Source organism: Nyctereutes procyonoides, unplaced genomic scaffold, assembly GCF_905146905.1.
Source record: "Nyctereutes procyonoides isolate TBG_1078 unplaced genomic scaffold, NYPRO_anot_genome, whole genome shotgun sequence".
Taxonomy (NCBI): domain Eukaryota; kingdom Metazoa; phylum Chordata; class Mammalia; order Carnivora; family Canidae; genus Nyctereutes; species Nyctereutes procyonoides.
The window spans coordinates 25,372,054-25,387,395 of NW_026575047.1; the positions used below are offsets into that span (position 1 = coordinate 25,372,054).

At 43.8% G+C, this 15,342-nt stretch overlaps 1 protein-coding gene across 1 annotated transcript in view; it reads right to left on the reverse strand.

The window, feature by feature from the left end:
* Nucleotides 1-9,180: 9,180 nt before the first annotated feature.
* Nucleotides 9,181-15,342, reverse strand: part of BOD1L1 (biorientation of chromosomes in cell division 1 like 1) — a 54,036-nt gene continuing 47,874 nt past the window's right edge. Inside the window, 2 exon segments of the mRNA XM_055326360.1 lie at nt 9,181-9,378; nt 9,381-9,421. Of these exon segments, the coding sequence (XP_055182335.1) occupies nt 9,305-9,378; nt 9,381-9,421 (115 nt within the window). The 3' untranslated portion in view covers nt 9,181-9,304.

Genomic DNA, 15,342 nt, shown 5'->3' on the forward strand with positions numbered 1-15,342 from the left:
ACACTAACTGATGTGGTTTCTCGTAGCTGACTGGACCAGGCCTGCAGTGATTTCCTAGAATGTCCTAGGAAGAATATGAATAACATCAGGCCTTTCATCCAATACTGAGAGATGCCCCGAGAAAGAAAGAAAGTGACCTGGGGATGCCTGGGTGGCTCAGCGGTTGAGCGTCTGCCTTCGGCCCAGGGCATGATCTTGGAGTTCCAGAATCGAGTCCCACATCAGGCTCCCTGCATGGAGCTTGTTTATCCCTCTGACTGTATCTCTGCCTCTCTCTCTGTGTCTCTCATGAATAAATAAATAAAATCTAAAAAAGAAGAAAGAAAGAAAGAAAGAAAGAAAGAAAGAAAGAAAGAAAGAAAGAAAGAAAGAAAGGGTGGGTGACCTGGAGCTAGAAATTCTTGTAAGCTTGCTAACGATGGGCCCCCAGGCAAACAAGTGATGGTGTTTGCTAGTGGGAGACTCGATATGGAATATTTGGCAGGACCTACCCAGTCCCTCCAGCATTGCTTATAGCAACAACACAACAAACAAGCAATCCCCACTTGGAATCTATGATTTATGGGCATAGTCCCTGGAAAATGTCACACAGGCTGCGTAACCATCCGAGGAGGGATGTTCCATGACTTGAAGCGCCTTCTTTCTGTGTAAGGAATGGAGATGCAGGTAGTTTTTAGATACTTCATGCGTTCATCTGGGCACATGTGTGTCCTGATAAGAGAGGGCTGAGGAAGTGGGATCTGTTCCAGACCTCTGTGCTTTATTTGTGCCCACAACTACTTGTGTCCTTGACATTATAAGTAACACTTGAGGGGCACCTGGAGGGCTCAGTGATTGAGCATCTCTGCCTTCGGCTCAAGTCATGATCCTGGGGTCCTGAGGTCGAGTCCCACATCGAGCTCCCTGCAGGGAGCCTGCTTCCCCTTCTGCCTCTATCTCTGCCATTCTCTGTGTGTCTCTCATGAATAAATAAATAAAACTTTTTTAGGGCAGCCCAAGTGGCTCAGCGGTTTAGTGCTGCCTTCAGTTCATGGCCTGATCCTGGAGACCCGGGATCGAGTCCCACATTGGGCTCCCTACATGGAGCCTGCTTCTCCCTCTGCCTGTGTCTCTTCCTTTCTCTCTCTCTCTCTGTGTCTCTCATGAATAAATAAATAAAAATCTTTAAAAAAAATCTTTAAAAAAATTAGCAACACTTGATGCTGGACATGAGCTCCAATTTAGATGAATCTGATTTGACAGGTGGTCCTTCATATTATCACAGAGGCCATTTCTCAGACTGCTACTGCTGCTTCATCAAAATAAGGGAGTAAACAAGCAGATGAAGGTGTATGATACAGGCCCTAGGGGATCCCCAGGGCAGTGGTTAGAGGACCCCAGGATGAAGGAGCAGCCAGTCCTCACTGGTGGAGCATGACCCAAGAGATGGTAGGTGGAGAGCTGTTTTCAGCGAGATGCCTTTTGGCTTTGGGCTGGGAGAACTTGGCTAGATGTCTTCGTGTACTTGGTTGCCTGGATCTTATGCTAATACAGCCCTTACTTTCCTTGCCATACCCTAAAGGTGAGAAGCAAAACATCAAAACTTGTAGGAGGGTATCTATTTGATTTCAAATCTTAAGACACACACAAGAGCTAAGTACAAAATGAAATTTACATTCAATTACATTAAAATTTAAAACTATCCACCAAAAGTACCACAAAGAAAGTGAAAGGATAAACCACACAATATATGTATGTGTGCATGTGTGTGCATGTGTGGTGTGCTGTGTTCATGTGAGAGGGTGGTTATTTGTGACACATATACACAAAGGTTATTGCCCCAAATACTAGAGCTATATATTTATATATTTTTTAAAGATTTTATTTATTTGTTCATGAGAAACACACACACAGAGAGAGAGGGAGGGAGGCAGAGACACAGGCAGAGAAGCAGGCTCCATGCAGGGAGCCTGACGTGGGACTCGATCCCGGGTCTCCAGGATCAGGCCCTGGGCTGAAGGTGGCACTAAACCTCTGAGCTACCGGGCTGCCCATATATTTATATCTTTTTTAATGAAGATTTTATTTATTTATTCATGAGAAACACACAGAGAGAGGCAGAGACACAGGTAGAGGGAGAAGCAGACTCCCTGTGGGGAGCCTGATGCAGGACTTGATCCCTGGACCCCGGGATCATGACCTGAGCCCAAGGCAGATGCTCAACTACTGAGCCATCCAGGTGTCCCTATTTATATCTTTTTAGTAAGATTCATTTATTTATTTGGGAGGCAGAAATGTGGCAGGGGGTGAGAGAAACTGAAGCAGACTCTGTGCTGAGTGAGGAGCCTGATATGGTGCTCAATCTCACAACCCTGAGACTAGACCCCAGACAAAACTAAGAGTTGGATGCTTAATGGACTGAACCACTCAGGCACCCCTATATTTATATCTTTATATAGAAATATATAAAGAGCTCACACAAATCAATAAGAAAAGCACACATACAAAAAAAAAAAACAAATGGGAAAATGAACAAAAGTGAGGAACAGGCATTTCACAGAAGAGGAAATAAGATGGAAAATACATGAAAAGATGTTCAACCTTCTTGAAACCAGTGCAAATAAAACCCCCAGTGATATATTTTATATTTACCAAATAGGCAAAAATCGAGAAGGTCTAAACTTACCAAATATCAAGGAAAAGAAGTACCTAGCTGGTAGGGGTCCAAGGTGGTAAAAACATTTGGGAACCACTTGGACATTACGCTGCAAAGCTGAAAACACGCTTACCCTAGGAATTAGCAGTTGTACCCCTGGAGCAGAAAGCTGCATGTGTCTTGGTGTAGAAAATGGGGATAGGGATCCCTGGGTGGCGCAGCGGTTTGGCGCCTGCCTTTGGCCCAGGGCGCGATCCTGGAGACCCAGAATCAAATCCCACATCGGGTTCCCGGTGCATGGAGCCTGCTTCTCCCTCTGCCTGTGTCTATGCCTCTCTCTCTCTCTCTCTGTCTCTCTCTCTCTCTGTGACTATCGTAAATAAATAAAAATTAAAAAAAAAAGAAAATGGGGATATAATGATCTTCTAGCCATCCAAGTGGCTGGCTGACCTGGTCTTCTGGTTCACAGGTGATGGTGTCCTCAGGCAGCAAGCAGCCTTGTCTTTCTGCTTATGTCACTGTGCCTACAAATACAATTTTCTATTACGTACAACAATATTAATAACTTCGGGAAGGTCTGCCCCCAACATATTCATAGAGTACTCATAGCAGCAGCACTGTTAACCTGGGAACAGCACAAAGACCAGCACCAGGCAACTAAATGGCTTTAGTCTATTGAGATACAGGCTTTCAGTGGGATACAATACAGCAGTGAAAATGGACTGGAGCTACAGCCGTTACTATAGATGATTTTCAAAACAGTGTGAAAGAAAAAGTAGGTCTCAAATGATCCTTAAAATATGATTCTATTTATATGGAAAGTGAAAAAACATTCACAACTTAAAAATGCTGTTTAGAGCTGTATATATATGATATATATATATATATATATATATATATATATATGATCAACTTATATTTAGAATGTTGGTAATATTGAAGGATTTGCTGGAAGCTTCCAAGGGGCTGCTATTATTCTATGTCTCAAGCTGAAGGGTGGTAAATGGGATTTTAAAGAAACTGTTGTTTTTACCATATGTTGTTCATTATATATATATATACAGATATTACTTTATATATATAATCTTATGTGCATAAACACATGATATATCCATACAGACATATCATATATTATATATATTATTATCTACTTGTATATATATATCACATGTATGTACACATATGTTATATATGTATATGTAATAGTTTTCTTTTTTTAGATTGTTTGTTTATTTATTTATTTCAGAATGGGGGGGCACAAGCATGAGCAGGGAGAGACAGAGGGTGAAGCAGACTTCCTGCTAACCAGGAAGCCCAACATGGAGCCTGATCCCTGGACTCTGGGATCATGACCTGAGCCTAGAAGGCAGACACTTAATGGACTGAGCCACCCAGGTGCCTTATTTTCTATCTTTTTGATTGTAAAAAATATTCAGTACAGTTATTTATATATTTTTAAAAGGGCATAGGAAGGTAGATATGTAAAATCTCATTTTTGTAAAAAAAAAATCTATCTACATATTTCATTAATTCAAAGGCACACCTTTTCCTCTCATGTTTTAACACCCCTGAGATTAGAAAGTATCTTAAAATTGCTACTGAACAAGTGGCAGTTAAGCTATGTTGTCATTACATGGGTGTTCTGTTTTCTAGCTATTGATATTGCTGTCAATTAATTAGGTGGATCATCGATTCTATGTGCTTTGATTTTAACCACTTAAAATGTCTTTTAAAAGATTACATTATGATTTGGCTTCAAAACAGAGGTATTGTGAAATCAGAAAGTTACAGGAACCTGGAAGCAAGAAATACATTTTAGGGGTCCTTGGGTGGCTCAGTTGGCTGGGCATCTGCCATCTGCTCAGGTTGTGATCTCTGGGTTCTGGGATCAATGCCCGCCTGGGATCTTGAGCAGGGAGCCTGCCTCTCCCTCTGCCCCTCTCCCTGCTTGTGCTTCCTCACCCTGTCAAATAAATAAAATCTTAAAAAAAAAACATTTTATATGAGTGAGGCAAATAGTCTTAGAGAAGTATCTGTGATCTCATTTTTCTTGCAGAGTAACAACCAAGTAACTTCTGAGACCTAAGAAAGGAAGATATTCCAGGGTAGGTAAGGCTGTTGCATTTTGTTCCTGAGATACTGCAAAAGATTTTCCAGTGCATTCCCAGTCACACAGCTACCAGCAGGAGGAATCATCAAATAGATGATTGGAATAGAAAAAAGACATTTCAAAGCAATAGCCATGTGAATATGATGGATTCATGCATCTGGTGACAATGTGATTAATTTTTGTGTCATACCTTTAGGTTTTTTTCTTAGGAGTATATAGAGTAATGATGATGCATTTTATAGCCAACAGCATCTTAGATGAAATATGTTAAGTTTTACTCATATGTAAATAGAAAATTCTGGAGGAATTAGATGTTGAAGAGATAACATGCCTGTCTTGTGGGTTTACAAGTGTTTTTTTTTCATCTTTGCCTACTGTTTTTCTATGATGAAGACATTAATTTTAGAAAATAATATTTAGGATCCCTGGGTGGCTCAGTGGTTTAGCGCCACCTTCGGCCCAGGGCATGATCCTGGGGTTCCAGGATTGAGTCCCACGTCCGGCTCCCGCATGGAGCCTGCTTCTCCCTCTGCCTGTGTCTCTGCCTCTCTCTCTGTGTCTCTCATGAATAAATAAATAAAATTTATTAAAAAAATATTTAGCAAAAGTCAGATTTTATATTATTTGTTGAAAAAGAAGTCAAGCAAACAACTAAGAGAATGTGACATAACCATATCCTGCATGCACCCACAGGTGACACGGACCTGCCAAGGCAGGCACTGGCAAGGCCACCCTGGGAGAGAAGACTTCCAGCACCTTGGTTTCAGTCCCAGCAACGTGTAACTTGCGTGTTCCTCAAAGTGAGTCCTATCACCTGAGCTTCACCTCCACCAACTACAAAGTAGGGAGTCTGACGCTCCTTCACAGGGCTGTTAGTTGAACAACTGAGTGAAGTTTCCCATGGATGTTGAATTAAGTTTGTGTGTCTGTTGGGGGTGAGGAAACAGGGGGTTTTAGGTTTAATAACTATGGAAAAAGTTCACCTGACTTCTTGGAAATTTGTATGTACTACTGATGTGCCCAGTGAACTTCTCAGAAGGGCTGCAATGTGAGGAGGCAGCTCGTGGGACCAGTGTCCTGTGTGATGTAGAGCTATATAAATGGTTACCTGTCTGGATCTTCTCCAGGAAGCTTCTAGAAGGTTGACTTAGTGGTAAAAATGGCACCTGTTCCAGTTCCAGTTCTCCCTGTTACTCAGCTTCCAAATTGCTCTTTTCTGTATGTTCTAACCGTACTTTAAAAAAAAAGGGGGGGGGGATCCCTGGGTGGCGCAGCGGTTTGGCTCCTGCCTTTGGCCCAGGGTGCGATCCTGGAGACCCGGGATCGATCCCACGTCGGGCTCCCGGTGCATGGAGCCTGCTTCTCCCTCTGCCTATGTCTCTGCCTCTCTCTCTCTCTGTGACTATCATAAATAAATAAAAATTTAAAAAAAAGATTTTATTTTTTATTCATGAGAGACAGAGAGAGGCAGAGACCTAAGTAGAGGGAAAAGCAGGCTCCTCGCAAGGAGCCTGAGGCGGGACTCAATTCCGGGACTCCAAGATCACGCCCTGGGCTGAAGGCAGATGCTCACCCACTGAGCCACCCATACATCCCTTTTTTTCTAACGGTACTTAAAACTCTATTTTATACTTAAAAAAAAAAAAAATCTAGACACAAGAAAACACCACCAAAACCACTCTTCCTCTTGTCTGTCAGGAGTTAGTTCTTCATCTGGCTCCCCTCAGGAAGGAAATCTTCTTCCCCCTGCTGTGTCCTGTGACTGGACACCAATCCCAGGGCAGGAGCTCATCAGGTGTGTATCCTCCAGCATGGCAGTTTCAGTGGGAAGATGCTGGCTCTAGAAACATTTCCTCCTGAGAGAGGTGTCTGTCAACGGATAATGAAAACTGCCTTGTTCTTGATTTAATCACACAATAGTAGCTAAGCAGTAATTTTGGGAAATGGAAAGTGCTCTTGCATGTAGGATAAGACATAAAAGTAAAAAATAAAAAAGCAAACCTTTTCAGCATTTCTGAACTGGAATCAACCCCCAATCTCAAGCTGCTTAGGTTAATCAGTTGCTAGGATGTTTGGGGCAAACCTCCACTAGATCACCATCCTTAGGTCTCTGGGCCTGGTGCTGAGGTCCATCAGTGTCCCACTTCCATGGGGCCCAGCACAAAGAATTCTGACCCCTAGGTGATTAGAGTTAGGACCCAACTTTGCCACCAATCACTAGGAGTGTGAGACCTCATCAAGAGGAATGCCACGTGATGGCCGATCCTAACTGGGGTGCTCAGGACAAGCCATTATTAGTAGGTTCTAGTCTTTAAAAAGTCTAGCTAGTGGTGGTGGTGGGCGGGGGTCAAGGGTTGTAATGCTGAGGAGGGAGGCCTGAAGTAGGGAAAAAGGACTGTGGTCTTGGGCTCCAGCTCCAGCTGAGGAATTAGCCACATCACTTCCAATCAGGGGTGCTCCTGCTGACTCCTCCCAGCCCTGTCAGGTCTGACATGTGCTGTCTTTCAGGCTGCTCACAGAGGAGCTGTGAGCCCAGACCAGGGAAAGGCAAGTGTGGAGATGGTCCGTGTGTCTCAGGGGTTTGTAGGTGTACGCTGCAGGCATTTGACAAGGACATTTCTGTAGAGGCAAGGACTGCCTTGTGTGCTGTACAACGTGTAGCGTTCCCAGCCTCCTTCCTTCTACTAACTACTAGCAGGATCAAATTACCATGACGATCAAGAATGCCCCCGGCAGTTCCGGTGCCCCTCTGTCCCACCTGGGTTTCAGAACAACTGGAAACCAAGTGGTCTAGCTGAGTTCCTGCCAGAAAATTCCATATTCTGGTACCAATCTTTAGTTCCAACTTTATTAAGAGGCAGCAATGCCTCACAACCCAACTACTTAGTCCCTGTGAGGTCATGCCTACAGCGGGCGTGACTAGACTGAATACACTGGTTTCCCACGGAGAACACATTTTCAGGTGTGCATTTTGGTGAACCAATCTACAACTCACAATGCAGACTGTTGTTGGTCAAGGACTTTAGAGCTTTGGAACCTACTCTGGCTTCTTCCCTTGACTAACTTTAGGGAAAATCACTTTAGCTTTCCCGGTTTTGGTTAAATTCATCTTGTTCCTTATCTCCAAGGTCCTTTCCAGATCCAACATTCAATTCTATTGAGACACCATCACTGACTCATATTTGAAAGTGAAAATGGAACAGCATTTCTAACACCAAGTATTTGGAGAGGAAGTAGTTTTCACAGAGAGAAAACTTAAAATACAGAAAAAAAAAATTCTTACCACTCAAGTTTTGGAAACATTTTATAATTTATATATAAAATCTTGTAAGAAACCATGTAAAATGACAGAAATATCCACCTTACATTAAGAGTCAAAAAAAATTCACACACACTGAATGTAAATTTTAATTATAAAACAATATGAACAAAACATTTTAAAATAATCTCAATTATTTGGCAACTCATCACATCATTGCTAGAGACAAATTTGATCTTAAGAAAAATTTAATCTTATGAAAAACTTAAGTTGGACAGTTTGTTCGTATGGGAGTTAAAATATGTTTAAAAAAGAAATCCGGCAATAAAGCCAGTTTCTATCATGAAATAATTGTGTATAAAACAACATAAAATCCTGAAGCTCAGTAGACAGGAGTGACCTAATCTCAATGCATTTCTCTTCACTGAAAAGGACAACATGGAAAGAGAACGAGTGGAGGCCTCGGAACAGCACAGAGGCGTCGGATGAACACCGACAGAGGCGTTTTTGCTGCAGGTGACAGGATGTAACTTTACCTGAACCAGAACCTCTCACGCCAGTGGGGCTGGAAGTAAAGTCACAGATGTGAGCATAATCTAAAATCAAGTTACATTCTTAAAAAAGTCACAACTGTGAACAGGGAAGCAATGCAGACCCTTTCTTGAGCTAAACTACTTCACTTGGATACATGCGAGAAGATCCTGTATTTCCTGCCAGACCATAGAGAGTAACAAGGCAGGCAGCATCCTAAAACGTTTCTACTAATGACTGCATAGCATTTAAAACCCTTTTTTTATTAAAAAAAATAATAAAATAAAATAAACAGATATATAGTAAAGTTCACAGATAAGTTTTCTCTGTAAAATAAATAAAGTGTTCATTGATTAGCATCATACATAGAGTAAAATACAACCTATTTTTACATGTTTATATACTGTACACAGATTACCGGTAGGCAGCCTGGTGTCTGATAGGCTGGAAGGGTTTGCATTAGTGATGTGTCACATCGGGAAATCCCAATTTCAGATGTTAAAATATACAACTACTTTGTTTTGAGTTCAGATACAAAGTAAACTTATTTTCCTTTATCTGAAATAAATGTACATAATATCTTCTATGAACAATAGTTTATAAAGCTGTTTAAAACAGAACAAGAAAAAGCTTGCACCTAGGAACTTACAGCACATGCATGTCCTTTCCCTGGTTAAAAAAAAAAAAAAGCTTCTGGCCCCGAGGCTTACTCTCTCCTCTCGCCTGTGTCTCCAACACGCCAGGGGCATGGTGGTGGTGGTGACCAGGATTACCGCTTGGCCTTCTTCGGAGGGGCTTCTTCCACCCTCTGCTGGCCTCTAGTCCGGGCTCCGGGGGGCTGGCTTCCCTCTTGCGCTTGCTGGAAGGGGAGAGCTGGGCCTTCGATCTGCAGTAAACAAAAGTCAAGGCAGTGGTGAGAGCTGACAGGAGTGGCTTCCATAATTTGGGAGTTCTTTAAAAAAGGGAAGAATTTTGAACTTCAGAGCTGAGAGAAAACCCAGGTCATGTTTATATAGGAAGAGAAGACTCTAGAAGAGCAGTGCTAACTGGTTATGTGCAACCAGCCCCACATCCACAGGGCACAACAGGAGGAGCTTGGAGACCCGCACTCTGGTTCCGGCCCGGTCACACTCCCAGGGCCAGCCTGGCTCAAATCTGCCTTCTTCTCTGGGTCCTAGTTCTTCGAGCTAGAAAACAATTAACAGGGCAGCCCGGATGGCTCAGCGGTTTAGTGCTGCCTTCAGCTCAGGGTGTGATCGTGGAGACCAGGGATCGAGTCCCACGTTGGGCTCCCTGCATGGAGCCTGCTTCTCCCTCTGTGTCTCTGCCTCTCTCTCTCTTTGTGTGTCTCTCATGAATAATAAATCTTTAGCAAAAACAAAACAAAACAAAACAATTAACAGCCAGTCCTTCACGCATTGCCCCAAGTTGAGGCTACTGAGCAGGAGCACAGCAGAATGGGGGACTCCGTCTGGGTGGGTGCCCAATCCCATCTCATGGGCCAATACAACTGAGGAGAGGCAGCAGTGTTAAAAAGGCAGGGGAACTTCAGAGGAGCATTCTGGCCAATCACCCTGCCCCTAGCCCATCCCCGTTCTCCCATCTGCCAGCAGAATTATCTGTCAGAAATCCCAATGAATCATGTCACTGTCCTGTTTATCTGTTACACATATATTCCTCGTAACTATCTGATGCTTTCAGGATAAAGTCATCCCAAGATTTCACAAAGTCCTTTATAATTTGCCCTGACTTCTGCACCATGCTGGACTATGGTCCTGCCAATCCCGAACACATGACATTCTTTCACATTTTTATGCATTTTATGCATGGGAGTTTTTGGAGAATCACCCCACACCTCCCACCTAGCAAACGCCCTTGTCTTTAAGCTCCAGTTCAAAAGCAACTCCTCCTTATGGGAAACCTTCCTCATCATGGAGCAAGCCACTCTCTGGAAATCCCAAGGCACTTTGTGTCTCCACCACAGCACTTACCACTGTGATTTACCTGTTGATTTTTTCCAACTGTAGGCTATAGTCATTATTTTAAAACAATTCTCAAAGAGACCACAATAGGAAATACCATTGGTATAACTTCTATTAAATTTGGTTTATGAGAATTATGTTGCAGTGACAGCGGCAGCATGTGAGCACTGGTTGTACTCCAACAAGATATAGTTTTAGCCAGGTGGTGCCAAAAAAGCTTCTAAGTCATGTACACATGTCTCCCCTGCTAGAATGCTTCTCCTCTTCCTCTCCCCAGTACCTAGCACCAAGGCACACGTCGCCAAGCTGCCATGGTTCTATCTATGAAGGAAAAGACCTGGAAAATCAAAATTGCAGGAGATGGTCCAATGGGGCTGCATGGATAAGATGTTTTGCTTGTCTTGCTTATTGTTCCTTCGAGAGCACAAGTAAATAAACACAAACCAGGTCACACACTCTTGTACAGGACACAGTTCCAGCATATACGCCTGTGCTGAGAATGGCCAAAAAGCAGTGCTTGTTGATCTCCCATTTAAGGCCGAGTCAGGGAAAGCCACTGGCCACTGGGTGAGAACCTACCAACCGAGCAGTTGGCATGCTATGTGCTAGATGCCACGTAGCAGGGACAGCGGCTTTGAGTCAGAATGCTTCTTCCCGGCCGTGTGAGCCCCCTCCTGCACCCGAGGTGAGGTCTGTGACCACTGGCACCAGCATCACCTGGGAGCTATTAGATATGCAGACTCTCAGGCCCCATCCCAGACCTACAGAATCAGAATCTTCATCTCAGCAAGAGTTTCCCCAACTCGTCTGCAATTCCATTATGAGAAATAGGGACCAGAACTTTTTGAGATTCATTCCCTCACTTATAAAATGAGGACAAATATAACATTTCACATAGTGGGGACGGAATGGGAGAATCCACCTTATTGGATGCGTGGCACCTTAGCGGCTTCCCTCTCTGGGACATGGGGATAGTAACACACACATATATTATCCATACGCTGTGAAGATCGACTGTCCAAGTTTTGTGCACTGTGAAGAATCTTTTATCTGTTGATGCTCTCATGTACAGAAAGGAAGAAGCTTGTAGTTCAGAGAGGGCATACATATACCACCAGCCTCTGCACGGCAGGCTAGAGGTGCCGCACGACGGACAGAGAAGGAAGTGAAGCACTGGGGCCTCCTGAGGACGGAGGGTGAAGGATAGCAGAGCCTGCCTCGCTGGCGGCTGGTAGAAAGGGCACTCACGAACCAGCACGAGCCAAGGCCACAAAGGAGGCCTGGGCGCAGCCTGTGGGAAGCAGGAGGGTTAAGGAGGCTGTGGAGGGTGGAAGCCCCGCCAGAGGCTGAGCTGGAAGTGGCTATTTTACTGTGACCCCATCACCTCTCCCAATGCTCTGACTAAAACAAATGATTCTGGCCTGTGTGGTGCCTGACTATGCTGGGCTGGTTTAGCCAAGTACTCAGACCTGTGACCCCTTGGGAAGAAACACCCCTCGCCTTTGGTCCTGGTGGATGGAGTCAGCATGTAACGCTCACAAAGGTCAAGGGCAAGTGTGTGTGGGGAGGGGGCGTGAAGCGAGGTCTGACATGCCTTATGCAGCCCCTCCAATTCCTTTTGGAGTAGGTTTCCATTCGGGAAACCAATGATCCCAGAAGACAGTTATCTGACAAGACAAAGATCCTAAAGGAACTTGGGAAGAAAACATTACTGTACCAAAAACAGTCATAGGGGATTAAAAATGACTTGAAGTGTAAGCAGGGACTTACCTTCCTAATGGGGGAGATTTACTAACTTTTTCGCTGGTAGAGAACTTCTCTTTTGCTAATTTTTGGCGATTTCTAGCGGAAATTGTTTCTGGGTTGCCAAGGGTGGATGTTGCACATGCTGGTGGCTTGCTATGATGCTTTCTGAAACAGATTACAGAAACACCGGGCAGTGGTACACTGAACAGACCAGTCCCGGCGCCTCTTCAGAAAGGATGAGGCTCCTCGTAGGTGAGTCAGAGTCAGAGAATGGGGGTGAAAAGCAGAAAATGGTTGGTTTTCTGGACTGCTGGTAAAAAGAAGATCTGATGTCATCTACGACTGTCTGTGTGACTGTGTCTTTGCTTTTACTGTGTAAAGTATTTTATCATGATTTAGACAAAGAGGACTCTGTGATAAAAAATACACTGGCTGACAAGATGACAATTCCCAAAGTGCTCACTGCAGCAGAGAAGGGGCCAAGGCAGTACAATTCACAAGGCCAGCTGGTCAGGTCCAAGTGGTCGACTACTCGAGGACCAGGGGATGGAAGAGCAGGCCTGCCAGTGCAATGGCCAAGAGAAAAGACTTGCTGAGCTGGCGTGCGGGTCCAGCTGAGACCCTGCAGGATAGGGTGGGGCAATCCTCTTCTGAGTTCATTAGCCCACATGCTTTGTGCAGACCATGTGCTGCCTTAGAAAGGGGAGCACATAAATTCAGGAGAATAAACAGGGATGATGATGGGGATTAAAATAAGAGAGGACTTGGAAGCTGCCCTTAAATATTTAGGGAAATGCTGTAGGGAAGCCCCAAGAGCAGAAGTGGTAGAGCAGACTCCTCAGGGAGGCCAGCCTCCACTGGACACAAGGAAGAGAAGAGTGAGGGGACTTCCCTGCTACTGAGGAGCCTGCACGTAGAAAGATACTTTCTGAGGAGCTGCTGCTGCAGACGTGAGCAGACAGCGAGGCACTGATGGGCCAGCAGCACTAGCCCGTGAAGACCCCAACCACCCTCAAGAATCGAACTAGGATGATGGAAGAGCCCTAGAGTCAACTAACTGATGCCAAGGAATCTACAATAAGAGAAGAATCCAGTTGTAAATTAAAAGTTCTCAAGGTATGTTAAGGAAGGGCACTGACAGTCTAGGTGATGAAAGAATCGTATAAGTCAAGTAAGATTTGTTTGCAAAGAACAAATTTTAAAAGGCAAACCTGACCACTACTTTTAGACACTCAAAGACAGCAAGAAGGCCTACAGAACTTTGTATGAGGTGGTCCCTACTCTCCTGGGTGATCTTTCTGCAATGTTTAAGGGGGAGGCAGTGGTGCTGGGGTGGATCTGTACCGAATGCAGGGGTGCTGTGCTGCAGCGCCCCCACCTTCTCCCATCAGCAGGAAATTTGATTCTTTCTCTTCTATTTATCTGAGGTGCTCCACCTAAAAAAAACAAGTATAAGACTACTATCTTACCTTCAGCTTGTGTGAGCTCCTAAAGTCCTGTGGCCCTAAAACCTGACTCTCAGAAATCAAACCGTGGTATGAATGACTAATAAAATGCAATGTGGAATAAGCAGAAATAGATTGATTTTAAGTCTTTATATAAACACAAGACACTATTACTGTTACAATGTGGTGACAGGTCGATGTCCTTAGATAGATGAATGAATAAGCAGCTGTGGTCTATGTATACAATGGAATATTACTCAGCCATTAGAAAGGATGTATACCCACCATTTGCTTTGACATGGATGGAACTGGAGGGTATTATGCTGAGTGAAGTAAGCCAATTAGAGGACAATCATCATATGGTTTCCTTTTCTTTTTTTTTTTTTTTTTAAGATTTATTCATGAGAGACAGAGAGAGAGAGAGAGAGAGAGAGAGAGAGAGGGAGGCAGAGACACAGGCAGTGAGAGAAACAGGTTCCATGCAGGGAACCTGACATGGGATTCGATCCCTGGTCTCCAGGATCACACCCTGGGCCAAAGGCAGGCGCTAAACCGCTGAACCACCCAGGGATTCCCCATATGATTTCACTCATATGGGGAATATAAGAAATAGTGAAAGGAATTGTAGGGGAAAGGAGGGAAAATGAGTGGGAAAAATTAGAGGGTGAAAAAACATGAGAGACTTCTAACTCTGGGAAATGAACAAAGGGTAGTGGAAGGGGAGGTGGGTGGGGGGACGGGGTAACTGGGTGATGGGTACTGAGGGGGGCACTTGACGGGATGAACACTGGGTGTTATACTATATACTGGCAAATCAAACTTCAATAAAAAATATTAAAAAACGGGGAAAAAACCCCAATGTGGTGACAGGTGTAATAAGTGATATTCTTGAAATGAACGTCGGTGAAATTTTGATTAATCTTGGGTAATGAAATGACAGAAGATGATACCAAGATTAACAGCTTGTGAATCACTTTGAAAATGGAAAATATTCTTGCTTGAGTAAGTTAATAGACTAAAAGATGCAACATGTCTCAAAATGTGCTGTGGGGAAAATACTGGTTGATATTAATGGGAGTGGGTGGGGGTATAATTGGCAAATGTTTGTTCAGACAAAGTTAAACAGGTTTGTTTCCTTTAGGACTATACTGAGCCCTTAATATTTTAACATGCACTGTGATTTACGAAGTTCAGGAGAAGGAATTCACTGGCATTCCTAAAACTCATCTGACCATGACACTTTTTTCCAGGGACTTCTGGCTATACTAAGATTTGGGAGAATAAATTTTGGGAAACATGAGATTAAGTTCTGTTAGTAAAAAATGGTCACATATGGGCAATTTCACATGGTCACCCTATACCACAGCACTGATTACATGCATAGGTACACCTGCCTTGTCCCTCACACTGGAACTGAGCATGCTGCATGTAGGAACTATATTGTACACAGGGTCTGCTTTCACCCATGGGCCCAGCATAGTATCTGAGACTCCTACTGAGGCTCAATAAATATCTGTACAGGAACTAAATGAGTTCTACCAAACAGGTATTTAGAACCTGGCAGACTCTGATATGATCCTCAACAATTGTTTAAGATGGAAGGTGGGTTTCTCCATGAAGAACTAGTCCAAGGG